Source organism: Nansenia antarctica, assembly GCF_963989245.1.
Source record: "Nansenia antarctica genome assembly, chromosome: 1".
NCBI classification, from domain to species: domain Eukaryota; kingdom Metazoa; phylum Chordata; class Actinopteri; order Argentiniformes; family Microstomatidae; genus Nansenia; species Nansenia antarctica.
The window spans coordinates 113,114,836-113,142,788 of record NC_137674.1 but is presented as its reverse complement, the minus strand read 5'-3'; the positions used below and the strand labels follow the sequence as shown (position 1 = coordinate 113,142,788).

The 27,953-nt window shown below is 44.1% G+C and overlaps 1 protein-coding gene across 1 annotated transcript; it reads left to right on the top strand.

Annotated features, from left to right (window-relative positions):
* Positions 1-628: 628 nt before the first annotated feature.
* Positions 629-27,127, top strand: uhrf1 (ubiquitin-like with PHD and ring finger domains 1; the record flags this gene model as incomplete). The annotated part of the gene is made up of 17 exons (XM_080550218.1): positions 629-693; positions 2,832-2,994; positions 4,005-4,286; positions 5,000-5,145; positions 5,677-5,892; positions 6,486-6,601; positions 12,581-12,767; positions 13,435-13,558; positions 13,764-13,871; positions 14,208-14,312; positions 15,287-15,393; positions 16,339-16,501; positions 21,213-21,350; positions 22,692-22,809; positions 25,379-25,536; positions 25,831-25,929; positions 26,981-27,127. Exons 2-17 carry the CDS (start codon positions 2,842-2,844, stop codon positions 27,125-27,127), a joined length of 2,367 nt encoding a protein of 788 aa, XP_080406344.1. The 5' UTR covers positions 629-693; positions 2,832-2,841.
* Positions 27,128-27,953: the final 826 nt, after the last annotated feature.

The window sequence follows — 27,953 nt, the reverse complement described above, 5'->3', positions numbered from 1 at the left end:
ACGCACACACCCACATTGATAATATCGGTGTATATACTGTCATTATATTATTATATATTATATTATATATATTATATTATATTATATATATTATTATTATATATTATATTATTATATATTATTATTATATATTATTATGATATATTATATATTATATTATACTGTCAGTGTTACATTGTTGGCCAGCCTTTCTCCCGCCAAACTGAACGAGACTTGCTGTACAACAACATCACGCTGTGACGCCTCATGGCTGGGGACAGCCTCTCCTCTCTGCGCTCAAAGCTCAGCAAAAGCTTAACGAATGTGTTCGTTTTTAACAAACTAAACATACGTTTTAAACGAGTTGTGACCGCAGACATTGACTGGGTGTCCCTTGTTACAAAGAGGTTACAAACACGCAACTTGAGGCACAAACGGGAGTCGCTATTTGGCTTTTGGGGAGATTGTTGTATTTTACATAATCTCGCGAGACCACAGTTTCGCGCGCTGAGCCTAAGCTCCGGTCAGTGTTTTGACGGACAGGCTTGGCAGCCTATCAGAGACGACATTCGAAGCAGTGACATCCAATAGCGAGAGAGATAGTCTTGTGCAGGGCGGGGAAACCAACCATTGAAGAATCATTCAGAGACCCAAACACAGGAGAGGAGTAGCTCGTGTCGCTAAAGTTTAGAAGTTGTTTACGGACTATCAAAGGTAATTTTACTGTTTGCATTTGGACAAACAACAGGTAACGTAACATTTGCACTTTCTAAAAGTTTCTCTCGCTTGACAAATAAGTTCAGCTTGCATGGTTAAAAACTTGGCAAAGTCACAGTTGAGACTCTCTCATTCTAGAAAGAGTCAATCAGAAATCTGGTTTCTTCTCTAATATAATATCTATATATAATATAATATATAATACGAATATATATAATGTAATATATAATAAGAATAATATAATATAATGACAGTATATAAAAAGCTCTCCCAGTTACTGGCTAACGACGTTAGCCTCCTTAGCTCCATGTAGCGTGGTGTTTCTAGGTTCGTTCGTAAACTCGCTCTGGGAGAGCCGCAGCGCACCCTGGGTACGACGTCATAAAGGGACCGAGTGATCTAATTGGACGAGAGGCATTCTATGAGTGCTGATCAGAGTTCCAGAGCGTATTTACGAACTGAATTGACTGTCAATGTCGCCTGCCCAGTGTGATGTGGCTGCTGCCAGTCATGGCAACCCAGGCAGGTTTATTTGTACAGCACATTTCATTACAACAATAATTTAATACTAATTCGAAGTGCTTTACATTCATTATTTAAAAATACAGCAAGAGCAGCGTAGTAAGAACAATAAAATGCCAATGAATAAAAGCAAATCTAAGAAGTAAATAGATAAAACATTCAATAAGACAATAGGTTAATGGATACAAAAGACATAGATATAACTGTTTGTGTTTAATCATAAGGTTTTTTAGCTTTAGATTTAAAAAAACAAAAAAAAACAGGGTTTTCGCCTGTGATTTCTTCAGGGAGAATTGTTTGATTTTCTTCTAGCAATGAACTTTACAGCAGATATATCTACCCGACGCATTTCACCTAACATGCATATGGTGCATGCATACATATGCTCACTAGCTTGGTGAATGATCACTATCGGCTATTAAGAGTTGATCAGTTAAGTAGATGAATCGTCTATCGATCATCCAAGTAAAGTAAATAGCGCGCGGAGAACAGCACACCCTCTCTGTGTCCCTACAAAGTCTATGCAGTCAAACAACAATGTTCCAAAATCTATGCATGCATTTTATCTACCTACTCCTTTTCTGTGTGTACTGATATGGTGAGCTGCTTATGCATGACAAGTTGAGCTAAAAAGCTCCAGTTTTGAGCTAAAAATGCAGTCAAACAACCATGTTTGTGCACCTTCCCTCCCTCCCCCACCGGAGCTGACCCGGAGTAAACTTACAGGCTGTCAAGACCTCGGCAACTACCTCCTGTAGGGGTCTAGTTTCACCAGGGCTGGTTGTTGTGTGTCCACCATATCTTGACATGGTATCCGCGGTGTCTTGAAAAGTATTAAGTTGATAAATCAATTTTGGGAAAATCAAGACCCTTAATAATTATTAAAAAGTCTTATCACGATTTTACGAGGTCTTAAATTTTGTAGGTATTTTTCTGAATTAGACTCTGTCCAAAGAGTTTGAGTCCTAGTAAAAGTTTGTGAATTTATTATTTAAAAACAAAGATGAACCAGAGATTCTGTTGTATGATAGTGGTCTGGTCTATTGCAAACTAAAACTGTTAAGTTAAAGGTGTCACTGATGTAAACGGTTACAGCTCCAAGTGGCGGTGAGGTCTGGAAAAATATTGACAAGGTCTTTAAAAAGTCTTAGAAAGGTATTGAAATTAACCTCCAGATTCCTGTATATACCCTGGAGTATCTTGACTCATTTTGCCAGTTCGTAAATTCCCTCTGAGAGCGCCGGAGCGCACACTGCGTCCGACGTCATAAAGGGACCGAGTCATCTGATTGGACGCAGAGGCATTCCATGAGTGCTGATCAGATTTCCACAGCGAGTTGACGAACGGCCAGCCTGTGTTTAGCGCCTTTTCGCGCCCAGATGGGGTCGCAGTTAGACCTTTAAAAACAGGAGGGAGGGAGTGGCTTCAGTTCAGACTCCCTCCAGCACTGTGGTAAAAACCAGCATGTTGGTTGTGTGTAGAAAAAAGAAAGGAAAACACCCAACATGTGCTTTTAAAAACCCCCCAAAACAATTCAGGTCGGGTTGGGTCCCATCCCCTGTTCTGTTCTGTTAACTAACAAGTTGGTTTGGCTCCCTTTTTTCTCACATCAGGGCAGCTACCATGTGGATTCAAGTGCGCACCATGGACGGCAGGGAGACACACCGGATCGACTCCCTGTCCAAACTCACCAAGGTGGACGAGCTGCGCCTCAAGATCACAGAGCTGTTCAAGGTGGAGCCGGAGCTCCAGAGACTCTTCTACCGGGGCAAGCAGGTAGGCAGGAAGCAGCTCACGTTTACTAGCCCCAACCCAGTGGTGTAGTCTAGGTGATACGCAGGACTATGCCGTATACCCACTAGGAAAGGCCAAAGATTTCCGTATACCCACTTAAAAATGTGCGAGGATACGTAACCGCGTTTTGTGACAGAACTTTCACTCTCACTTTCATTCATAAAATTCACCCCGTCTGGGTTACGAAGCACTTGACTTTTGGACCATTGGGACTGACTATAGCGTCATACACCATCAACGGGGGGAAATGCGACATGAAATTTGTCAAAATGCAGCACTATCATGCACAGATCAGCCTTATAACATGTAATGTTAGATATATAACGTTAGATAGGGAGCGCAGATTTATTTTTAAATGCCGTTCCAAAATGAACGATATGAGGCTGGGAGGGAAAAATCACAGTATACCCACTAGAAAACACTAGACTAGAAAACACTAGACTACACCACTGTCCAAACTGCCATCGTGTCTCATAGTCTCATAACTCCTCTACTAACGTCATTGTTATGGTCCTCTCTCTCTCTGGTCCATCTGTAGATGGAAGCTCACGTTTACTAGACCCAACTGCCATCGTCTCATTTAAGCAATATCACACGACCTCGAGTGTGATATTGCTTTTATACAACAGTTCTACAGCGCGATTTTATTAGTTAACAGTAATGAGCGACAACAGATTATGACTTGTTTGTTTATTTAATCATAAAAATAAACAAAAAATAGTTCCGCAACTGAACTTCAAATGGACTGTTGCCTAGTAACCTGAACACAAACAATGTAGTCTAATTAACGGTCATTTAGTAAGTAGAACATCTGTGCGGCGGAGTGATACATATAGTTAAAAGTCCCAGTGCTGTTATACTGTATATATATATATATTCATGGAATGCCTCTCGTCCAATCAAATTACTTGGCCGGAACTAACTGTTGTATAAAGTCTCATAACGCCTCTACTAAAGTCATTGTTATGGTCCTGTCTGTCTCTGGCCCTTAGATGGAGGATGGCCACACCATCTTCGACTACAGCGTGGGGCTGAATGACATCGTGCAGCTGCTAGTGAGGGTGGCTCCGCCCCCCCCCGCCGCCCCCCTGCTCAAAGGCAAGGGGGACAAAGAGGCCGAGCTGTCCGACTCTGACTCTGGCTGCGGCTCGGCGCAGAGCGAGTCTGACAAGAGCTCCACCCACGGAGGGGAGGCGGAGGGGGGGGCAGCCGGACCCTCGGCCCAGACTACAGACACGCCAGACCTCATCGACCCAGGGTTTGGCTGCTACAAGGTGGGGGAGGCATGGAGTGGTGGGGGAGGCATGGGGGGTGGGGGTGGGGCGCTGGGAGCATCCCCGATATGAGGCAGAGTGTTTACTGTGTTTGTGTGTGTGAGAGAATTATGCTCTGCGCTTGCTGAGTTGTGAAATATCGGCTACTGTCGTTTTGGGTGTGAATATTGTTTTTTTTCTTCACGTCAATTGGGTTTAAAGTTGAATTGTAAAAAAAAGTCCAATGAGAAGTAGGTTTGAGTAGTCCAATTTTGTGATTCAGTGGACAGTAGATTCTGAGTGTGAAAATATGTCTTTCAATGTTCAGAATTTGTAATTCATGAATTTGGTTAAAAAAAAGTGTTCAATTGTTTAGTCCAATAGTGTTCAGTTGCGCAACATTTCATGGTTGTCATCGTCGATCTAATTATGCTCTTAGACTCGCAGAGCTGTGAAAATATATTGTCGTTTTGGGTGTGACTGTTTTTACGTTAATTGGTTTAAAGTGAATTGGGGAAAAATAGTGTTCAATTGTTTAGTAAGTATTGTTTAATCCAATAGTGTTCGGTTTCACAACATTTCATGGTTGTCAATAATATCCTCTTTAATAATAATAACAATAACTTTTTATTTGTATAGCACTGCAAACGTTGCAGCTAATTGCCTAATATATAATAATAGCCCTTTTAATAGCCTAATGTATTATAATAATAATAGTCTTTATTTTGTTTTAGATAAACGAGTTTGTTGACGCCAGGGACCTGAACATGGGTGCCTGGTTCGAGGCTCAGATCGTCAACGTCACCAAGACGCCCAAGGAGGAGGCGGAGTCAGACCCGCCTGCAGACGAGGACATACGCTACCACGTCAAATACGAAGAGTGAGGGCTCATGTTTCATGTTTTCATAGTTTGTTGATCTGATGTACAGACTAGGAGGAAGGGGAGTGTTCCATCAATGTCGCTAAAAGGAAAATCCAGACTTATTTTCATAAGTCTCTATGATAAAATAAGCCTTTAGCTCAGTACCACAGTATGGGCTACCAAACACTGCATGAGGAGGTTTCACAGTGCTGTCATGCTGTTATGTGCACAGAAACACAAACGTTTGTTCCATTGGTTTGCTGCTGGAAATGTGTAAGAGAACCAGAGGTGTGTGTGTGTGTGTGTGTGTGTGTGTGTGTGTGTGTCAGAGAGAGAGGAAGAAAGTTGTGTGTGTATGTGTGTCACCCACCCACTGCCTCAGTACTCAGCGCCTCGGCATTCAAACAGCTCTTTGATTCACCCACCTTCCTCCAGCTACATCACTGCCACCACAGCGGCTGTGCGGAGCTGAACACCTGTAGTGTGTCTGAGCAGAATACTGAGTGTGTCTGTTCATGTTGTGTGTTTCTCTCTCTCTCCTCTCCTCAGCTACCCAGAGAACGGCGTGGTGCCGCTGCAGGCGGTGGACGTGCGCCCACGCGCCCGCACCGTGTACCAGTGGCACCAGCTGGAGCAGGGCATGGTCGTCATGGTGAACTACAACCCCGACGAGCCCAAGGACAGAGGCTACTGGTACGACGCCCAGATACAGAAGAAGAGGGAGACGCGCACCGTGCACGAGATCCACGCCAAGATCCTGCTGGGGTTAGTAACTCCTCCTCCTCCCTCTCCCTCTCCCTCTCCCTCCTCCTCCCCCTCCTCCTCCTTCTTCTCCTCCTCCTCCTCCTTCTCCCCCCTCCTCCTCCTTCTTCTCCTCCTCCTCCTTCCTTCTCCTCTCCCTCCTCCTCCCTCTCCTTCTCCTCCTAACCCTCCTCCTCCTTCTCCCCCTCCTAACCCTCCTCCTTCCTCTCCTTCTCCTCCTAACCCTCCTCCTCCTTCCTCTCCTCCTAACCCTCCTCCTCCTCCTCCTCAGTTTACCTCAGGGTGTTAGTTAGAGTTGTTGTTTTATTTCATTGTTTTTGTGTTATTGGTGTTGTAAATGTTTTATTGTAAAGGAGTGGTTGTTCGGTGTGTTGGTGATATTGAATTTTAGATCATTCTAGTAGCTTAAGCTAAGAGCTTAACCACTTTTTCACGACGACTGCCAATGGGCCTGAGCTGGATTACTCTTCCTGCTACGACTGGTGGATTGATGATTCACTTGCTTAGTCAAATGTATCGATTGTAAGTCGCTTTGGAATAAGGCTTCTGCTAAATGCCAAACATGTAAATGTAATCTAAGCTTGTGTTTATTTCAGAGAGGCTGGCGACTCCCTGAATGACTGTAGGATCATGTTCCTGACTGAGATTTACAAAATCGAGGAGCCTGGTGCTTTGGACGGATCCGGAGCTCCGCATGACAGCCCAATGAAAAGTAGGTCTGAGTCGTCACATTCTGTGGGGTAGTGGACAGTAGATTCATCCATTGGACAGTGTGAAAATATGGCTTTCAAAGTTCAGAATTTGTAATTCATGAATTTGGTTTGAGATGTCTTGATGTGGACGTGTCAGAGCAGTCTGGTTTCTGCATGCAGGACCTGCAACAACACAAACATGCTTCACAGCGCTTGATCTCTATGATACACTTGTCACTTGTCATGCTGAAGGGTTGACATTCCACGAGAGCTACATAAAAAAACGATTTGAAACTAAAACATAATTTAAGTCTCCTAAGACCAAACACCATGGAGTAGTAATAAGTGGAGTAGTAATGGTAGCTGGTCTTAACTTTGTTTTCAGGTCGTTTCAGTTGTGTGGTGAATCCACTCGTTAAGTGTGCGTGTTTGTCATATAGATTCTCCTGAAGAAAGAGAGCGATTCCTCCAGAAATATCGTACATTTTAGTGTGTCTTTAAAGTAGGGCTGTCCCAAACGACTATTTTTTTAACGATTAATCTAACGAATATTTTGTCGATTATTCGGTTAGTCTAGCGACTAATTTAACGATTAGTCTAACGATTATTTTTTGCTGTTCGATTAATGTGTCACTTAATTTTTCCCAAATAAATGTCAAAAACTTCTTATCAACATTTCAGTATTTTATTCAATTATTCTTGCACTGCAGGGCAATATTCCACACAACAAAAAAGATCCTCTCTTTCTTACAGTCCAACATAAAATATAATATTATAAAATATAAAAGTTAACTTCAAGTAAAAGGAAAAGTGCAAGGAATGCAGTAAATTCTGTAAAAAAGTGAAATTCGAACCGGAATACCGTATACTCTCAGTAACAATCTTTAGCAATAACAATCTCAACATAAAATATAATATTATAAAATATAAAAGTTAACTTCAAATGTGTTGATCATCTCACGAAAGCCTTGACCCTCCACAATAGCAACAGGTCTCATGTCCTTGACGATCATCTGTAAGATGCTGTTAGAAAGCTGAGCAGCCATCTGGGGTGTGCATGGAGTTGTGCTCTTTTTGTGGAAAAAGTTTTCCACACTGCTTTGCTTCCTGAAAATAAAAAAAGCACACATTTCTTATCATGTGTAGGCCCCTTAATTTCCACCTCACTGCTATGTTTAGCCAACATGGCCATTTAGAAGTCTGTCCATCACCACAACACATAGCTAGCTAGTAGCTACATGGCTAGCTAACTTTACTCTCACTGCTATGTTATGATTAGCTAAATTGATGCTAACGTAGCATGCGAGCTACGAGCTAGATAACGTACAGTAGGTGCGAGCACCACAATAACAATAGGCTAGTAAGGCTACCGTAGCTAGCCAGCTACATAGCTAACGTTACTCTCGCTGCTATGTTATGATTAGCTAAATTGATGCTAACGTAGCATGCGAGCTACGAGCTAGATAACGTACAGTAGGTGCGAGCACCACAATAACAATAGGCTAGTAAGGCTACTGTAGCTAGCCAACTAGTAGCTATCCATTTTTCACTGATACACGGCCGGAAAAGTGAACAGAAATACAACGCTGACTTACGGTGCTAGCTCGCGGCTGTCTTCACAAAGCGCTCCAGGATGCTTTCGCTTGAGGTGCTCGTTCATTGCAGTCGTACTGCTGTGATAGGCCAATTCATTTTTGCACAGTTTACAGACCACCACATTGCCATTGGTTTCTTTTTTTGTAAAGTACTCCCATACTTTGGACGATCGTGGGCGAAGTCTTTTTCTGCCTCCGTGTTTGCACTGGTCGCAGCCATTTTGTTTTTTACGACTAACCGACGCATTTTACGGCAACCGACGTATTGACGTAATCGATGACGTCGATGACGTCGAATAATCGTAACAGCCCTACTTTAAAGAGATGCTACGGGAATCTCTGAATGTCTTAATTCTTTATTTTTATTTTTTATTTTTATAAACCTCACATTTTTGGCCCCGGATGGTCAATGTACAGTTCATACAAATCTAATCTATGAACTGAATCTGTCTTGGCTCATTCAACCATAACAGAATCGGCAAAAACTATTTAGCAGCAGTACTTTGTTTCCCTTCAAGTTTGGCTAGCTGCTAGCATGCAATGAAGTTTCAGTTCAGTGGACCCATGGCTTGGGTACGACAGGAACTAAATCCCTATTCTTGTTGTTTAATTTTCCAAAATTGATTGGCTTTACAGAAATGCTCAGTGGACTTCTTTGTTTATAGAAAATCAACTCGTTAGTCATCACAACCTCACATGAGAGGGAGGGGCTTAGAGAGGAACACACTACCTAATGCAAACTTCAACTAGTGTTGTGCTCAGAAATATAACGTGTGTTTGGCATCACACAGAGTTATGTTTAAAGCTGCCCTCTAAGTGGTAGTGGGTTGGCCCCTCCATTCCGGGGTAACAATTAGGAAATTCTGGGGTTGCGTTCAGTAAAACTAACTAGTGTTGTTCCGATACCATTTTTTGATACCGATACCTGACCGTGCAGTACTTGCCGATACCGAGTACCGATCCGATACCACGGCGTTTGAAAAAACAAAACAAAAAAACATGTTTTTTGAGCCGCATACTAACCTCGATGTAAAATTATTGCTAACACTTAGTCTGGCACTGCTCAAAACCTTTGTAAAACTCGTAAAGTTTTTGTAAAACTTAAGTAAAAAAATAAAAAATAAAAAATAAATATATATATATATACGTTTTTGTAAAGTACTCGCCGATACCGATACCAGCATTTTTGTGCGTATCGGTGGCCATGCCGATACTAGTATCGGTATCGGAACAACACTAAAACTAACCGCTGGAGACGGTATCAACAAGACAACCCTGAGAAGTTTAGGTTTATAGTTAAAATGTTGGGATATAGTGGTGTGTAAGTTTACCTGAGGGCGTTATAGTCATGCTGCTCTGCAGGTGTAAACAACACCTGCTGCTGTCACCTCCAACCTTTCTACCACTTTTATCTCTGGACTGATTGTTTAAAGGGTGTACCTTCAGCGTGGCCGCACCTACTCTCTGAAACTCCTTCCCCATAGTGATCGGCAACGCCCCCACCCTACTTCAAACTAGGCCTTTGGCCCTTAGTCATTGTTTTAGTTTTTGCTTTGTTTGTTTTCTGTTTTGTCTGACATTCCCTTGTAAAGCGCCCTTGGGTTTTTAAAAGGCGCTATATAAATTAAAGTTATTATTAAAGGTGGTTGCTGTAGCAACACTGTTTTACTTATACGAGCTGCAACATGGCAGTGCTCTCCCAGTCTGCAGAGGGCAGCTCTCAAGGCTCCTGTGGTGACTTGTGACAGCAGCTGGTGGAAGGGGGAGCAAGTCGGCAACCGACCAAAATGTAACTCGCTGAATCCATTGCATTTAAATATTTTGGCTTGACTGTGTGTCATTGGCCTCGTTCGTAAATTCGCCGGAGCGCACACTGGGTTCAACGTCATAATAGGGGTGTAACGATACATCGATACAGACTTGAAAAAGATACGAATGTTTTTCATTTTTGATGAGAGACAGTAAGTCTATCCCTTTTAATATATATTTTGGAACATCTCTCTGAACCAAGGACGTTAACATACTCGCGTTCGCAATGTGTGACTCGCATTCACCGTGTGTGACTGTCTACTGGCTCGGCTCCACTTCTCGGCTCCTCCTCCTCTCGCGTTCGGCAATCTCCGGTGATCTTCGGAAATGTTCGGCTTGTGTGAGTGAGTGCGTCTAATGAGAGTGCGTCTAACGGGAGTCTAATGGGCGAATACATTGACCGTTTTGGACACCAAAGATATTTTTTAACATCTACTCTTCGAGGCGAATCCAGTCAGACCAATATCAGACCTGCTGGACGTGTGTGACACGTGTGTGTTTGTGTGCGTGTGTGACTGGATGTCTCTCTGAACCTGTGTGTGTGTGTGTGTGTGTGTGTGTGTGTGTGTGTGTGTGTGTGTTAATGAGCTGTATGTTAATTACCACTTATTACAATTGATAATTGTGTTAGATTGGTATATGATATCGCGTCATATCGATCATATCGTCATTAGGGCTGCCACAAACGATTATTTTCATAGTCGACTAGTCACCGATTATTTTAACGATTAGTCGACTAATCGGATCATAAATTACAGCTTATCGCACAATTACTCAATCGCTCTTATTTAGCTATCATCTTCTAAATCAGCTTCTAAATTTAGCTTGAAGTTGTTAGTTGTTGTTGTAGGCATGTGCTAACTAAAAATAAAGACAATTAAAATGATTGTTCACTCAAAAATAGATATTTTAATGAACTTTGCAGATTTATTTCTGGCATCACTTGCATGTAATGTACGGTAATGTAAAGAGTAGTAGAGGGTGCAAACTGCTGAGTAAAATGAGGTAGGCTAGGCACTAGGCAACCAAAAGAATACAAAAACAAAAATAAATACTTGTACAGAGTACAAAAGTTTTGCTTTGCTTCACTCATCTCATAGTAGAACGCGCCTTCTTAGCACTGTAACGTTAAGACAACATTTTTTGCTATTTGATAAGTATCGCTTTGATGACAACGTAAAATAATGTAAGAAGGCTTTTAACGTAACGATATCGTTAGCCAATAACAAGCTAACTAGCTTACCGAGACGAGCCATCGTCTTCCTCGTCATCTGCCACAACGTGCTTCCTTTTTAGATGCTCGCGCATCATAGACGTGCTGCCATGATAAGCGAGTTCAGCTTTGCAAATTTTACATTTTACATTCTTTTTTTCAACGTTGTGGTTGAAATGCTCCCACACTTTAGAGGTACGAGGACAGGAAGACATTTCTCTGTTTGTTTTTCCGGGGAAGTCACGTGTGCCCCGGATGACCGACACTGCGCATGTACATCAAAGACACTGGGAGACGCTAGCCAGTGGCAGCTTCAGGGAAGAAAAACGAATGCTTATCGAATGAAATGAATGGTCTTTATTGTCATTGATATAGTACAGGTACCAAACAACGAAATTTGGTAGGGGGGGCTCCCCTGGTGCTAGGCAAAAAAAAAACAAAAAAAAAAAAACGCTTATTTCAGCTCCAAAAAAACATGCGACTACGGCGATTACCAAATATGTCGGCGACGATTTTGGTAGTCGACGTCGTCGTGACTAGTCGACTAATCGTGGCAGCCTTAATCGTCATATCGATCTTGAATCGAAATCGTATCGTGACTGACATTGTGATATCGTCAAACATTGTATCGTCATACAAACAAATCGATATAATATCGTATCGTGATGAAGCTGGTGATTTACACCCCTACGTCATAATGGAACCAAGTCATTTGATTGGACAAGAGGTAGACACTCCGGCACTCTGAGGGAATTTACGAACGCGGCCAATGATTTTCAACAATGTTTTTAAAAAAAACAACGACGTGTTTTGAATCGATGGTCTTTTTAAGGTGATTTGAAATAAATTAAGTCACCACCCACAAATGAAATACACATTTCTGGTTGAAATTATTTAATTCTTTCGGAATAAAAGTACAAACATTTGGTCAGTTGCTGACTTGTTCCCCTTTTCATGAGCTGCGGAAATGTGTACTGTTATTTTGGTGGGAAACGTTGGTTTGAGGTCTCTGGCGGGACCAAACCTCACTTCTGTTGGAACGTATTTTTTAACAAGTAAATGAAACTACAGATGACAATGTACCTTTAATATTGTCCATCTAGTTACTGTGATGGACTGAACTTACAGTGTCCCTTTGACACCTGGTGTTGGGTTGTACCTTGTTGTCCTCTTCCACATGGCTAAAGTCTCTCTCTCTCTGTCTCTCTCTCTCTCTCTCTCTCTCTGTCTCTCTCTCTCTCTGTCTCTCTCTCTGTCTCTCTCTGTCTCTCTCTGTCTCTGTCTCTCTGTGTCTCTATCTCTCTCTCTCTCTCTCTGTCCCTCTCTGTCCCTCTTTGTCTCTCTCTCTCTCCCTCTCCCCTCCCCCCCTCTCTGGTGTCCAGGGTCCAACGGGCCGGAGTGTAAGCACTGCAAGGACAACCCCAACAAGAACTGCCGCTGGTGTAACTGCCACGTGTGCGGCGTGAAGCAGGACCCCGACAAGCAGCTGCTGTGTGACGAGTGTGACATGGCCTTCCACATCTACTGCCTCAACCCCCCCCTCACCACCATCCCCGCCGACGAGGACTGGTCAGTACCAGGGGCTACAGGGGGGAGGAGAGGGGGGGCTAGTTTACCAGGAGCTATAGGCGGGGACTGCACTTATATAGAGCCTTAATCCAAAGCGCTTTACAACTGACTCTCATTCACCCATTCACACACCCATTCACACACCAATGGCGGCAAGCTGCCATGCAAGGCGCCGTCCGGCCCGCTCACTGGGAGCAATTTTGGGGTTCAGTGTCTTGCCCAAGGACACTTCGACATGTGGCCAGCTGGGGCTCGAACCGCCGATCTGCCAACCTTTGTGATCATTAGATGGCGGCTCCTCTACCTCCTGAGACACAGCCGCCCCTTAGGGTTAGTTTATCAGGAGCTACAGACAGGCTAGTTTAACATGTTTCAGTCCCATTTAGTTTGAGCCAGTTCACTATAAATTATTTTGACATGAGGTATTTCATTTAAAAATAAATAAAATAAAACATAATTAACTCCTCCTCGCATTATGACTGCCCCTGGCCTGAGCGTAGATCACTTGTTCTTGTGATGACTGATGGATAAATGATTCACTTACTGAGACAAATTATATTTGTTATTATAAGTCACTTTGGCGTCTGCTAAATGATTTTAACTTCCAACTTCTGTAGGTTACTCTATTGCATGTCTGTGGTCTGATCTGTGCTTGTCTTCCCTGCAGGTATTGTCCTGAGTGCCGCAACGATGTCAGCGAGGTGGTGCTGGCGGGGGAGAAGCTGAAGGAAAGCAAGAAGAAATCCAGGATGGCGTCCGCAAGCTCGACCACCCAGAGGGACTGGGGAAAGGTAAATAAAATATTATTTTTAATGATTGTTTTTGCTTATGTATTGTTGTTTTTATGTCCTATAATACACCAACCCTCACCAAGTCGATTTCCTGTATGTGAATGTAAATATACGTGTCGAGAAGCAACACCTAGCCCTACAGCTAGCAGTCTGATTTTTACTTCTGCAAGTTGCTGTTTCTAATGAGATTTCTCCTGACCAATAGGGGATGGCCTGTGTCGGGCGCACCAAGCAGTGCACCATCGTCCCATCCAATCACCACGGCCCGATCCCCGGGGTCCCCGTGGGCACGCCCTGGAAGTTCAGGGTGCAGGTGAGGAACGACCCGGAATTATTTGGGGGGGGGGCAAAGGGGGGCGAGGGGGGTGTAATACTTACCTCGGGGGGTATTCCACCAACGTTGCTAACGGAGGAAAAATCCAGGCCTTTTCTTGATAACCTGACATTAGTAATTTACCAAATGTTGTGGTGTGTTTGTAAACTTTGTGTGTCGTGATGTGGGAGTTGTGTTTGACACCTAACTGAGGAACAGGTGGATTGTGGGAGTTGTGTTTGAACAACTGAGGGACAGTGAATGTGGTGGATTGTCTCCTGATGTTTCCTGTTCCCTGTGTGGCAGGTCAGTGAGTCTGATGTTGTCTGTTCCCAGGTCAGTGAGTCGGGGGTCCACCGGCCGCACGTAGCAGGGATCCATGGGAGGAGCAACGACGGAGCGTACTCTCTGGTGCTGGCGGGGGGGTACGAGGATGACGCGGTGGGTGGACATGTTGTTGTTGTTGTTGTGTGTGATGGATGTGTTGTGTGTGTGTGATCATTTACATTTACATGTTTGGCATCTAGCAGACGTCTTATTCCAAAGCGACTTACAATCGATACATTTGACTAAGCAAGTGAAGAAGCAAGGAAGAGTAATCCAGCTCAGGCCCGGGGCCATTGGCAGTCTCAGTGATAGAAGAAGAAATAAAAAGAAAGTCTAGAGACAGTAGAAGTCTTAGGAGACACAGTGTAGGGGGAAGCAGGTGTCTTCAGGAGACACAGTGCTGGGGGGCAGTAGATGTCTCAGGAGACGCAGTGCTGGGGGGTAGTAGATGTCTCAGGAGACACAGTGCTGGGGGGGTAGTAGATGTCTCAGGAGACACAGTGCTGGGGGGTAGTAGATGTCTCAGGGGACACAGTGCCGGGGGTTAGTAGATGTCTCAGGAGACACAGTGCTGGGGGGTAGTAGATGTCTCAGGAGACACAGTGCTGGGGGGTAGTAGATGTCTCAGGAGACACAGTGCTGGGGGGTAGTAGATGTCTCAGGAGACACAGTGCTGGGGGGTAGTAGATGTCTCAGGAGACACAGTGCTGGGGGGTAGTAGATGTCTCAGGAGACACAGTGCTGGGGGGCAGTAGATGTCTCAGGAGGAGCAGTGCTGGGGGGCAGTAGATGTCTCAGGAGGAGCAGTGCTGGGGGGCAGTAGATGTCTCAGGAGGAGCAGTTAAGGTGTAACAGTAGAGTGCAGTTGCTACTCCTAAGATGGATTTTATAACATTTATCTGTTATCCCTTATGTCTGTTTTTTATTATGTTTTATTCTCCAATGTTGTAATCTTGTACCTGTTACTACTGGTGTGCTGTCTTGACCAGGTCTCCCTCGAACAAGAGATTTTAATCTCAAGGAACCTTCTGGTTAAATAAAGGTTAAATAAATAAAATTAAAAGTGAACGTTTTCCTGTTCGTTCCAGGATGACGGTAATGAGTTCACCTACACCGGCTCCGGGGGTCGCGACCTCTCGGGGAACAAGAGGACGGCGGAGCAGTCATGTGACCAGAAGCTCACCAACATGAACAGGTACGTCACCAACATGAACGGGTACCTGAGCAGCAGTGAGCAGGTCTGCTTCTTTTTTTTACTCAATGTGTTTTTTATTTAGTTTTCAGAGACATTACATTACGCAACAGACATAAGCACACAGCGAAAACAACAAAACAAAAACAGAAACAAAAAATAAATAAATAACAGTTCACAGAGTACTTCTCGTATATAAAATACAAAGCCATTTTTAAGAAGTAAGAGGCATTGTTAGACGTTCCACGTAAGAAATGAAAGGCTGCCACACTGCACTAAACCTCCCAGTTGATCCCTGCAATGTGCATCTCATCTTTTCCACCTTGAGAAGGTACATGACATCACAAATCCAACATGTCTGCTTCTTCTATGGTGGTACTGACTCCACACAACAACAATGGACCGGTCTCACAGACAAGGCTTCAGACTAAAAAAAAAGTATCTTGAAACCTGAAAGTGTGGTTTAGTCCAGGGGGGTATTCCATCAATGTCGCTAAAGGGCAATTCTTTTTTTTTTTGATAAGTCTCAGGCAGAGACAGGCTTTTGATATAAAAAATAAGCCTGGATTTTCCTTGCCTAGACGTTGATGGAATACCCCCCTAGACTAAGGCTTAAGCCGTGTCTGTGAAACCACAGACGCTCCCTCAGAACACATTTTTAAGCGGCAACTTAAGACACATCTGTTTAGACAGGCCGGCAGTCAATAGCCTTCTTATTGTTCCAGTTTATGTTCTGTCTCCTTTCTGTTTTTAATCATTGATGTTTTGAATTTGCACTTTTTTATATTTTAATTTATTTTATATGTAAAGCACCCCTGTGCATCCGTGCTGGGAAGGGTGCTATATAAATAAAGTTTTATTTACTTACTTACTTACTTACTTACTTTCCCTGCTATCCACCGTGTCGCCTGCTTTGAATCTCAAATAGTGTTGTGTTGTGTGTCGCAGGGCTCTGGCTCTCAACTGCAACGCCGCTGTGAACGACAAAGACGGGGCCGATGCAAAGCAGTGGAAGGCGGGCAAGCCTGTCAGGGTGGTGCGCAGCTCCAAGGGCCGCAAGCACAGCAAGTACAGCCCAGAGGACGGCAACCGCTACGACGGCATCTACAAGGTGGGGAGAGAGAGAGAGAGAGAGAGAGCGACACGGATATGGGCCTTGTTGGGGTGGCTGTGTCTCAGGAGGTAGAGGTTGTGTCTCAGGAGGTAGAGGTTATGTCTCAGGAGGTAGAGGCTGTGTCTCAGGAGGTAGCGGCTGTGTCTCAGGAGGTAGCGGCTGTGTCTCAGGAGGTAGCGGCTGTGTCTCAGGAGGTAGCGGCTGTGTCTCAGGAGGTAGCGGCTGTGTCTCAGGAGGTAGCGGCTGTGTCTCAGGAGGTAGCGGCTGTGTCTCAGGAGGTAGCGGCTGTGTCTCAGGAGGTAGCGGCTGTGTCTCAGGAGGTAGCGGCTGTGTCTCAGGAGGTAGAGGCTGTGTCTCAGGAGGTAGAGGCTGTGTCTCAGGAGGTAGAGGCTGTGTCTCAGGAGGTAGAGGCTGTGTCTCAGGTGGTAGAGGCTGTGTCTCAGGAGGTAGAGGCTGTGTCTCAGGAGGTTGAGGCTGTGGCGCCGGAGGTAGAGCCGCCGTCTAATGATCGCAAGGTCGGCAGAACGGCGGTTCGAGCCCCGGCTGGCCACATGTCGAAGTGTCCTTGGGCAAGACACTGACTGAACCCCAAATCGCTCCCAATGAGCGGGCCGGCGCCTTGCATGGTAGCTTGGCCGCCATTGGTGTGTGAATGAGTGTGAGAATGGGTGAATGAGAGGCCGTTGTAAAGCGCTGAAATGCAATTTAGCGTCTAACCAGAAAGTGCAAATTAGTGGTTTGTGTACAGACTACAGTAGTTATTACAGTGAGTATGACTATTAAGTGAATATACATCAGTATGATATATTACTCACTGGCACAGCACCAGAATATTTGAAAGACCTTCTGCTAGCATATCAGCCCAATAGAGCTCTCAGGTCTTCTGCTAGCATATCAGCCCAATAGAGCTCTCGGGTCTTCTGACGCTGGTTTTGTCTGTGTACCACATGTACAAAAGAAGAGATTTCAGTGTTTCTTCCAGGAATTTTTAGAATGGTGGCGGATGGCCGTGACCGCACGCGCGCTGTGCGTGCGATTTTTTTCGCGTGCACGCGCATTTTTTTTTTCTTTTTCTAATCACAGCCAAAACTAGAGGATGGCCAAAAAAATACATAAATGAATATACAGAATATAAACTTGTGACTGACAGTCACATACACACACACAAAGATCATCAGCTATAATATAATACGAAGTAGGCCTACATGAGCACAAAAGCGGCTAACGTTACTGATTAACTGTTTACTGTAGTGCAGAGAGATGGTAGTCGTAGGCAGCGTATCAAATGACAAAGCTAAACGTTTAATGAAGGACCTGAACGATTGTCAACAACACACTTAAGCAGTAAATAGAACAGTCTAAACAACTTGGGTACTACGGACGGAACAATAGTCTCAACCTATAGTTCCGTGCGTGAATTATGTCAACCCACCACATTACAGAAGTAAAATCACAGTCAGATGGAGCATTCGGTAAACAGCTGAGTATCAGCTGAGTTAAAGAAAACAAACTCTTACCTTTGATGAGACCCACATGAGCCCTGTTTTCCCGTACTTCTCCCGTGTGTCTCTTATTGTCCAAATGTTCCCTGAATTTTAGCTGCATGTTTTTCCAGCATGTAATTCCGTTGTCAATAAAAAAATCGTCTCCCCTTCTTTTCCCCTTGACAATACTGTGTCGTTGCTAAAGTGACGGCACATAAGAATCGTTTTTTTTGACATGCTAATGTCTGCTAACGTAGCACTTGAAACTGGCGCCGTTCTCTGGACTGCAGCTGCTCTCGCGTTAGCATTAGCATCCATCTTTTCTTCTCCCTTCTCACCGTCACGAGCTCAAATGACACTTGTCGGCCGATCTAACTCTTAACACTCACTTACAGGACTTCTGACACCATGTCGTGTTATTCTATTAAACATACACGTGAGTCCTTCTGTATTTCAATGTACCGTATTTTCCGCACTATAAGGCGCACCGGATTATAAGGCGCACCTTCAATGAATGGCCTATTTTAGAATTGTTTTCATATACAAGGCGCACCGGATTATAAAGCGCACCGGATTATAAAGCGCATAGAATAGAAAATACTGCAGTCAAACGTTTGACTGGGGTTGCGTTACGCCCAAGCTCCACCTACTGCGTTGCGTCACCTCTCCATCGGTGTTGTGTCAACTTCCCGTTGTCCATGCTCCACCTGAGCGTTGTCACCGTCAACGTTCTACCTGCTCCACTGTCAAAAATATATATTTTTCCACCTCAAGTATCAGCCGTTCGTCATCCATTTTTGCAACAAGCGTCAAGGACCTGCGGTGATTCACAGCTGACTCGCGTGAATAGCAATTCGCAATAGCTGCGACCACGAGATATAGAGTAGTTAGCTACAAGCATTTTCAATCTGGTATTATCTCTATTAGTGGATTAACCGCTGTGGTGATTTAACAGCTGATAAAAATACATCAAGTAGACTACAAACAGAGCAAAACAATAAAACAACACCAGAAAACAACCAATAGGCTATACAATTATAACCAACAACCAATATGTGACAGCTCCTGGTGAAATGTGCAACGTAATTTTTCAGTTGTGACTCTGAACGCAGCCACAGCTACGAACACTGCTAACAAAACACATCGCTACGAAGGTCTAAACTGTATTTTAATAACATGACAACATACTGGGAGAACATCGACATGCTAAAAACACATAACTACACATAACTAGATGAACACACAGTTCTTGCTTTTGAACACGAGCTAAAACGAAAGTATGTTTACAAATCAACCCTCCCTTACCGGTAGCCTCCGGCAAACGAGAATAATGAATCCAATACACAAATTATAAGTGTTTAGTGATCGTTAAACTGTTGTTTATTAGATCGAGTGGGTACTTTAGTACATTTTTTTGTACTAAACAAATAAGTACAAATAAGTACAAATAAGTACAAACAAATAATGTTGTTTATTAGATCGAGTGGGTACTTTAGTACATTTTTTTACTTTAATGATGAGATGTTCATTAATTCAATTCAGTCAAACATTCAAACTTTATTTCAGTAAACACGTAGTAAAAGAAACAGTCTGATACCACTAAATCAAACGTTAGTGCATAACTCAACATTGTTCAGTTATGTATAACACGTAAAGCTCACTTTCAGTTCATTCCTCGTCCACGAATCCCTTGAATTATTCTTCTTCAGTGTCCGAATTGAACAGTTGGGTGAGTACGGCATCCATTCAGAGCACATGATAGCATAACAATAGCATAGCATTCGCGGAGATTCCAAGATGGCGGCCGTCGTTTACTGATTACCGTAATGCTGCAAGCGGTGCGGCTTTGTAGTTTACCAGTCGTACTGAAAAATTTTATTATTATGAAAAAAAAAATATTGGTCATGTAATTTTTACATTTTGATCCATATATAAGGCGCACCGGATTATAAGGCGCACTGTCGTTTTTTTTTTTTTTTTTGGGACTTAAGTGCGCCTTATAGTGCGGAAAATACGGTAAGTGTCTTTATTTTAACTCGCTCTGTAAGCTCTACAATACCGGTCTCTTGTTGTCTCGTCGTAACCTGCCCACCTGACCTGGGGGGTATTCCATCAACATTGCTAAAGGAAAATCCTGGCTTATTTTTGATAACTCTCGCGAGACCTATCAGAATATGCCTGGATATTTTTAAGAACTCTCGCGAGATTTATCAGACTAAACCTGGATTTTCCCTTTAGCGATGTTGATGGAATACCCCCCTGATGTCACTACGGTGGCCTGTACACAATAACAATAATACCACAGTTCACATTTAGACCAATCAGGAGCCCTTGTGTCACGTCGTCAACTGAATGTCATTAATCTGATTTTGGATCAGCGGTTAGAGAGAGATGGGCGTGGATTTAGGTGCACTTTTAGTCAACATCCATTATAGCGCTGATCTAGGATCAGATATATTTTAATCAGCTAAAATGTTCAGATTTTTTTATTTTTAATTTTTTTTAATTTTTTTGTGGACTGAATCAATTCGTGGCGGAGGAAATTCATTCGTGGCGGCCCGCCACCAATAAATGCATGTAGAGGAAACACTGAATTTAGTGAGGCTGCATTCTCATTTCATGCACCCAGATTGTGTCTCACTGCCAGTTTACATTAGAGATGCAACCTCAGCAAATATGTTTAAGTCAAGACTAAAAACCCATATTGCCTTTAAATGACTAAATAATTAAATTAAGATTATATAATGATTAAAGCACTTTGAGCTGCAATGTTTGCAGGAAAAGAGCTATACAAATAAAGTTATTATTATTATTATTAACTTATGAAAAAGAGTTATGTAGCTGAGAGAGAATTATCTAACTGTTTTGTGTCAACAAAGGTGGGTCCTATCTAAGCAGTTTAAATTCAACCAATTGTGAGTTTAGAATGATAAGGTTCTATCTCCGTTTAGAATGATAAGGTTCCATCTCCGTCTAAGGCAGTTCAGAGTAGGGCTGTCCCAAACGACTATTTTTCTAACGATTAGTCTAACGATTATTTTTTTTACTGTTCGGTTAATGTATCACTTAATTTCCCCCAAAATAATGGCTGTATTGTCTCTCTCTATTTAATAAACACCTAATGGATCAGATTATGTAAAAAAAACTCAATTTTGACAAAAAATGGAGATAGAACCTTATAATTCTAACGTCAACCAATCACATCGCTCCCTCTCTCCCGCCAGGTGGTGAAGTACTGGCCAGAGAAGGGAAAGTCTGGCTTCCTGGTGTGGCGCTACATGCTGAGGCGGGACGACGAGGAGCCCGCGCCCTGGACCCGCGACGGCAAGGACCGCATCAAGAAGCTGGGCCTCACCATGCAGGTAGAGACTAGGCCTCACCATGCAGGTAGAGAGGGAGGCTAGGCCTCACCATGCAGGTAGAGAGGGAGGCTAGGCCTCACCATGCAGGTAGAGAGAGGCTAGGCCTCACCATGCAGGTAGAGAGAGAGGCTAGGCCTCACCATGCAGGTAGAGAGAGAGGCTAGGCCTCACCATGCAGGTAGAGAGAGACGCTAGGCCTCACCATGCAGGTAGAGAGAGGCTAGGCCTCACCATGCAGGTAGAGAGAGACGCTAGGCCTCACCATGCAGGTAGAGAGAGGTTAGGCCTCACCATGCAGGTAGAGAGAGAGGTTAGGCCTCACCATGCAGGTAGAGAGAGAGGTTAAACCTCACCATGCAGGTAGAGAGAGAGAGGCTAGGCCTCACCATGCAGGTAGAGAGAGAGGCTAGGCCTCACCATGCAGGTAGAGAGAGACGCTAGGCCTCACCATGCAGGTAGAGAGAGGCTAGGCCTCACCATGCAGGTAGAGAGAGACGCTAGGCCTCACCATGCAGGTAGAGAGAGGTTAGGCCTCACCATGCAGGTAGAGAGAGAGGTTAGGCCTCACCATGCAGGTAGAGAGAGAGAGGCTAGGCCTCACCATGCAGGTAGAGAGAGAGAGAGGTTAGGCCTCACCATGCAGGTAGAGAGAGGCTAGGCCTCACCATGCAGGTAGAGAGAGGTTAGGCCTCACCATGCAGGTAGAGAGAGGCTAGGCCTCACCATGCAGGTAGAGAGAGGCTAGGCCTCACCATGCAGGTAGAGAGAGGCTAGGCCTCACCATGCAGGTAGAGAGAGAGGCTAGGCCTCACCATGCAGGTAGAGAGAGAGGCTAGGCCTCACCATGCAGGTAGAGAGAGAGGCTAGGCCTCACCATGCAGGTAGAGAGGCTAGGCCTCACCATGCAGGTAGAGAGGCTAGGCCTCACCATGCAGGTAGAGAGGCTAGGCCTCACCATGCAGGTAGAGAGAGGCTAGGCCTAGCTATCACATGGCGTTGCGAATAGGTCTAAAAGTCTATTCAAAGAGGTCACCAAAAGGTCTAAAAAGTTATTATATTTGACTTGTTGAACCCTGAATTATGCTATGAGGCTAACGATATGAAAGCAGCTGTTGCTGCTGTTGTTGTTGTTGCTGTTTTTGTTATTATTATTAATCTCTTGTCAGTACCCTGTGGGCTACCTGTTTGGCCAAAATATGACTTATGCTATGAGGCTAACGATAAGCGAGCAGCAGCTGCTGCTGTTGCTGTTTTTGTTGTTGTTATTGTTGTTTATTATTATTAATAATGTGTATTATGTCCTGTTGTTATTATTATTAATGTGTATGAATCTCTTGTCAGTACCCTGAGGGCTACCTGGAGGCACAGGCTGCCAAGGAGAAGGAGAAGGAGAACAAGATGGAGGAGGAGGAGGCGGAGACGCCCACCAAGGGCAAGAGGAAGAGGAAGTCCCAGGCCGGTGAGGTCACTTACACACACACACACACACACACACACACACCCAGGCCGGTGAGACATGTAGCATCTATATTAGCTTAGGTCACTAGGGCTGTCCCAAACGACTATTTTTCTAACGATTAATCTAACGATTATTTTGTCGGTTAGTCGGTTAGTCTAACGACTAATTTAGCGATTAGTCTAACGATTATTTTTTTGCTTTTCGATTAATGTATCACTTAATTTTCCCCAAATAATGTCAAAAACTTCTCTTATCAACATTTCAGTATTTTATTCAATTATTCTTGCACTGCAGGGCAATATTCCACACAACAAAAATATCCTCTCTTTCTTACAGTCCAACATAAAATATAATATTATAAAATATAAAAGTTAACTTCAAGTAAAAGGAAAAGTGCAAGGAATGCAGTAAATTCTGTAAAAAAGTGAAATTCTAACCGGAATACCGTATACTCTCAGTAACAATCTTTAACAATAACAATCTCAACATAAAATATAATATTATAAAATATAAAAGTTAACTTCAAATGTGTTGATCATCTCACGAAAGCCTTGACCCTCCACAATAGCAACAGGTCGCATGTCCTTGACGATCATCTGTAAGATGCTGTTAGAAAGCTGAGCAGCCATCTGGGGTGTGCATGGAGTTGTGCTCTTTTTGTGGAAAAAGTTTTCCACACTGCTTTGCTTCCTGAAAATAAAAAAAGCACACATTTCTTATCATGTGTAGGCCCCTTAATTTCCACCTCACTGCTATGTTTAGCCAACATGGCCATTTAGAAGTCTGTCCATCACCACAACACATAGCTAGCTAGTAGCTACATGGCTAGCTAACTTTACTCTCGCTGCTATGTTATGATTAGCTAAATTGATCCTAATGTAGCATGCGAGCTATGAGCTAGATAACGTACAGTAGGTGCGAGCACCACAATAACAATAGGCTAGTAAGGCTACCGTAGCTAGCCAGCTACATAGCTAACGTTACTCTCGCTGCTATGTTATGATTAGCTAAATTGATGCTAACGTAGCATGCGAGCTACGAGCTAGATAACGTACAGTAGGTGCGAGCACCACAATAACAATAGGCTAGTAAGGCTACCGTAGCTAGCCAGCTAGTAGCTATCCATTTTTCACTGATACACGGCCGGAAAAGTGAACAGAAATACAACGCTGACTTACGGTGCTAGCTTGCGGCTGTCTTCACAAAGCGCTCCAGGATGCTTTCGCTTGAGGTGCTCGTTCATTGCAGTCGTACTGCTGTGATAGGCCAATTCGTTTTTGCACAGTTTACAGACCACCACATTGCCATTGGTTTCTTTTTTTGTAAAGTACTCCCATACTTTGGACGATCGTGGGCGAAGTCTTTTAGCCGCAGGCTCTGCCTCCGTGTTTGCACTGGTCGCAGCCATTTTGTTTTTTACGACTAACCGACGCATTTTACGGCAACCGACGTATTGACGTAATCGATGACGTCGATGACGTCGAATAATTGTAACAGCCCTATAGGTCACTTTTAAAGTTATCAAGTTATTTTCTCTTTCCTTTACATACATATACATACTTTACATGCATATACATATACATTGGTGTGGCTGTGTCTCAGGAGGTAGAGGCTGTGTCTCAGGAGGTAGAGGCTGTGTCTCAGGAGGTAGAGGCTGTGTCTCAGGAGGTAGAGCTGCCGTCTAATGATCGCAAGGTTGGCAGATCAGCGGTTCGAGCCCCGGCTGGCCACATGTCGAAGTGTCCTTAGGCAAGACACTGAACCCCAAAAATTGCTCCCAGTGAGCGGGCCGGCGCCTTGCATGGTAGCTTGCCGCCATTGGTGTGTGAATGTGTGTGTGAATGGGTGAATGAGAGGCAGTTGTGAAGCGCTTTGGAGCAGCAAAAGAGCGCTATATAAGTGCAGTCTAACCTTTTTACCATTTACATATAGTGTAGCTAATGTATTTCTGTTGCAGAGATTACTGTTTTGAAGCACTCGTTGAATGGCAAAATCTTAAAGTTTCAATGTCTACAAACTACAATGTCTTCACAACCTGGGGGGTATCCCTTCACTGTGGCTTAAGGAAAATCCAGGCTAGTCTCGTGAGACTGTTTTTTGGGGGGGGAAATCTCGTGGGATTTATCAAAATAAGCCTGGATTTTCCTTTAGTGACGTTGATGGAATACCCCCCTGGGGATGATGCCTCTTATTCTCCTCTGAGGAGTGGCTGGGTTAGGGTGATGCAGTTCATGTTGCTGTGCCTCTAACACCTGGTCCACCTCTGTGCCTATAACACCTGGTCCACCTGTGTGTCTGTTGTAACACCTCTATAACACCTGGTCCACCTGTGTGTCTGTTATAACACCTCTATAACACCTCTATAACACCTGGTCCACCTGTGTGTCTGTTGTAACACCTGGTCCACCTGTGTGTCTGTTGTAACACCTGGTCCACCTGTGTGTCTGTTGTAACACCTGGTCCACCTGTGTGTCTGTTGTAACACCTGGTCCACCTGTGTGTCTGTTGTAACACCTGGTCCACCTGTGTGTGTGTTGTAACACCTGGTCCACCTGTGTGTGTGTTGCAGCAGAGGCGGAGGACAAGGCCTCGCCCGCCAAGGGAACCCCTAAGAAGAGCAAGGTGGAGGCGTACAAGCTGACCCGCGAGCAGAAAGCTCTCATCAAGAGCGACGAGGCCAACAAGAAGGTCTGGGACGAAGCCCTGGAGAGCCTGACCCTCGGACCGGTAAGACACACAAACCCTTGTGCAATTAAATGGTAGCTTGCCGCCATTGGTGTGTGAATGTGTGTGTGAATGGGTGAATGAGAGGCCGTTGTAAAGAGCTTTGGAATAAGGCGCTATACAAGTCAGATCCTTTTAATCTATGATCCTAGGGTTAGGGTTCCTAGCAATTGATGGGCTGCTTGAATGTTGGGAGACGCCATATTTGTTTTGATCTGTTTTAGTGATTTTTAGCGAGTACTGCTCACTCGTTTTGTGTTTGCGGAACTTAACAGTGACTTCTTCTGTTTTCTACAGAGATTCTTGAACAAAGTTGAGGAGGTGTTCCTGTGTATCTGCTGCCAGGAAGTGGCCTACCAGCCCCTCACCACGGAGTGCCAACACAACGTCTGCAGGGTGAGTTGAACATCTTTTTGCTGCTCTTTGCGGTTTTCAGATTTGGACTTCTCTTAGTTAGACAAAACAGAAAGGGGTAGACATCTACTACCTCCCAGCACTGCGTCTCCTGAGACACCCGCTTTTCCTGTTTGCTGTGTCCCCTAAGACTTCTACTGCCCCCCTTGTACTGTCTCCCTGTTCTTCAGTGTCTATAAAAAGAATATGTATATGGAAGCAATTTACCATGAGAGGAAGGGGGTTGTGGACTCATTTACCACTGGTACAGGGCTGTGGCACGAGGCCAAGCCCTCCAATGGTAAATTGCTTTTCTACAACAGCCACCACATAATATCAAAAATAAATACACAGTTGTAACTTTTCAACTTTTTCGTTTCAGAATACATGTATCCTTCCGCCACAGAATATAGTCCCATAAACAAGATCAACCATTGCATTGTCAGCACAGGTGTTCTTAATCAGATTGGGAGGCGCATTGAACTGAAGGTTGTTGGGGTATTTACCACTGTTGCTAGCCAATCAGAATCCAGTATCCAAACATGCTGTTGTAGAAATATCGGTACTGAAAGGTGAACTCCTCCTGAGACATCTTCTGACCCTCACCACTATGTCTCCTAAAGACACCCGCTTTCCCCTCCACTGTGTCCCTAAGAACTTCTATTGCCCCCCTTGTACTGTTTCTCTGTTTCTCCAGTGTAAAAAACAAACAAAAACCCCCCCACAACAACTAGGTTTTAGAAGAAGGTGATAGGAGAAGGCTTTTCCTTCCATCAGTGGCCCCGGGCCTGAGCTAGATTACTCTTCCTGCTGCAACTGGTGAACTGATGATTCACTTGCTTAAGTCAAATGTATTGATGTATTGATTGCTTTGGAATAAGGTGTCTGCTAGATGCCAAACATGTACATGTAAATGTAAATGTGAAAGTGTTACTGAAAGGTGAACTGTTGCTAGCCAATCAGAATCCAGTATCAAACATGCTGTTGTAGAAGTGTGTATATATATATATATATATAGGTACTGAAAGGTGAACTGTTGCTTTGTGTGTTCCAGGAATGCCTGCAGCGGTCGTTCAAGGCAGAGGTCTACACCTGCCCGGCCTGCAGACACGACCTGGGCAAGAGCTACGCCATGACGGTCAACAAGCCCCTCCAGGCGCTGCTCAACCAGTTCTTCCCCGGGTACCACAGCGGACGGTGATCCCGCGTCCTCCAGGCTGCTCGACCCGCGAGGGGGGGGGGGGGGGGGGCGCGCGACATGGACTATGAGGAGGGGCGATTTATAACTTCAGTACAGAGGCAAAAAAAAAAGAATCAATTTCTTAATATATTTAACAAATGTAAAACTTAAAAAAATTGTCTGTTCGGTGACTGAAATGGCCACCGTGCGCAACTCTCTCTGGTCCCGTTTGTCACGAGCTGTTAGTTGATGTAGTTGAAACTGCCTTGATCAAAATGTCTGTAACCGCCGCAACAGTCTTCCTTTTTTTTTTTTTTTTACTTGAATCGATACGTTCGTCTAATCCTTTTGAAGCACTCGATACTGCTCACGGCGACTGACATGCAAGCATTGCAGCGTCCTACGTTAGAGCAGGAAAAGGGGTTTATTGTTTAATTGCACAAGAAAGAAAAAAAAGGACACTCCCAGATAGAGTTGGTAAGTGCCCGCACTGTCCAGTCCATTTTTACGGTTATTTTCTGTATTCCTTTACATACGATAGTGTAGCTAATGTATTTCCGTTGCAGGGGTCACTATTGTTTTAGAGAACCTGCTGCAGTCAGGTGTTCAGAGTGAACGAATACACGTTAGGAAATAGGAGAATACTCTCAAAGCACATTGGCATCCTCGCTACTTCACGTTTGTGAGGAAAGATACCAACGTTTGGGTCTGCAGACCTTTATCAGGGTGTTTGTAATGTTGTCGTGTTTGTCTGAGATACTCGGCACCAGTGAGTTAACTACTACAGGTGATTCTGGTTCTCATGTAGAGTTCAGGGCGTGGTCAGGTGTGTGTTGAGAGGTTAGTT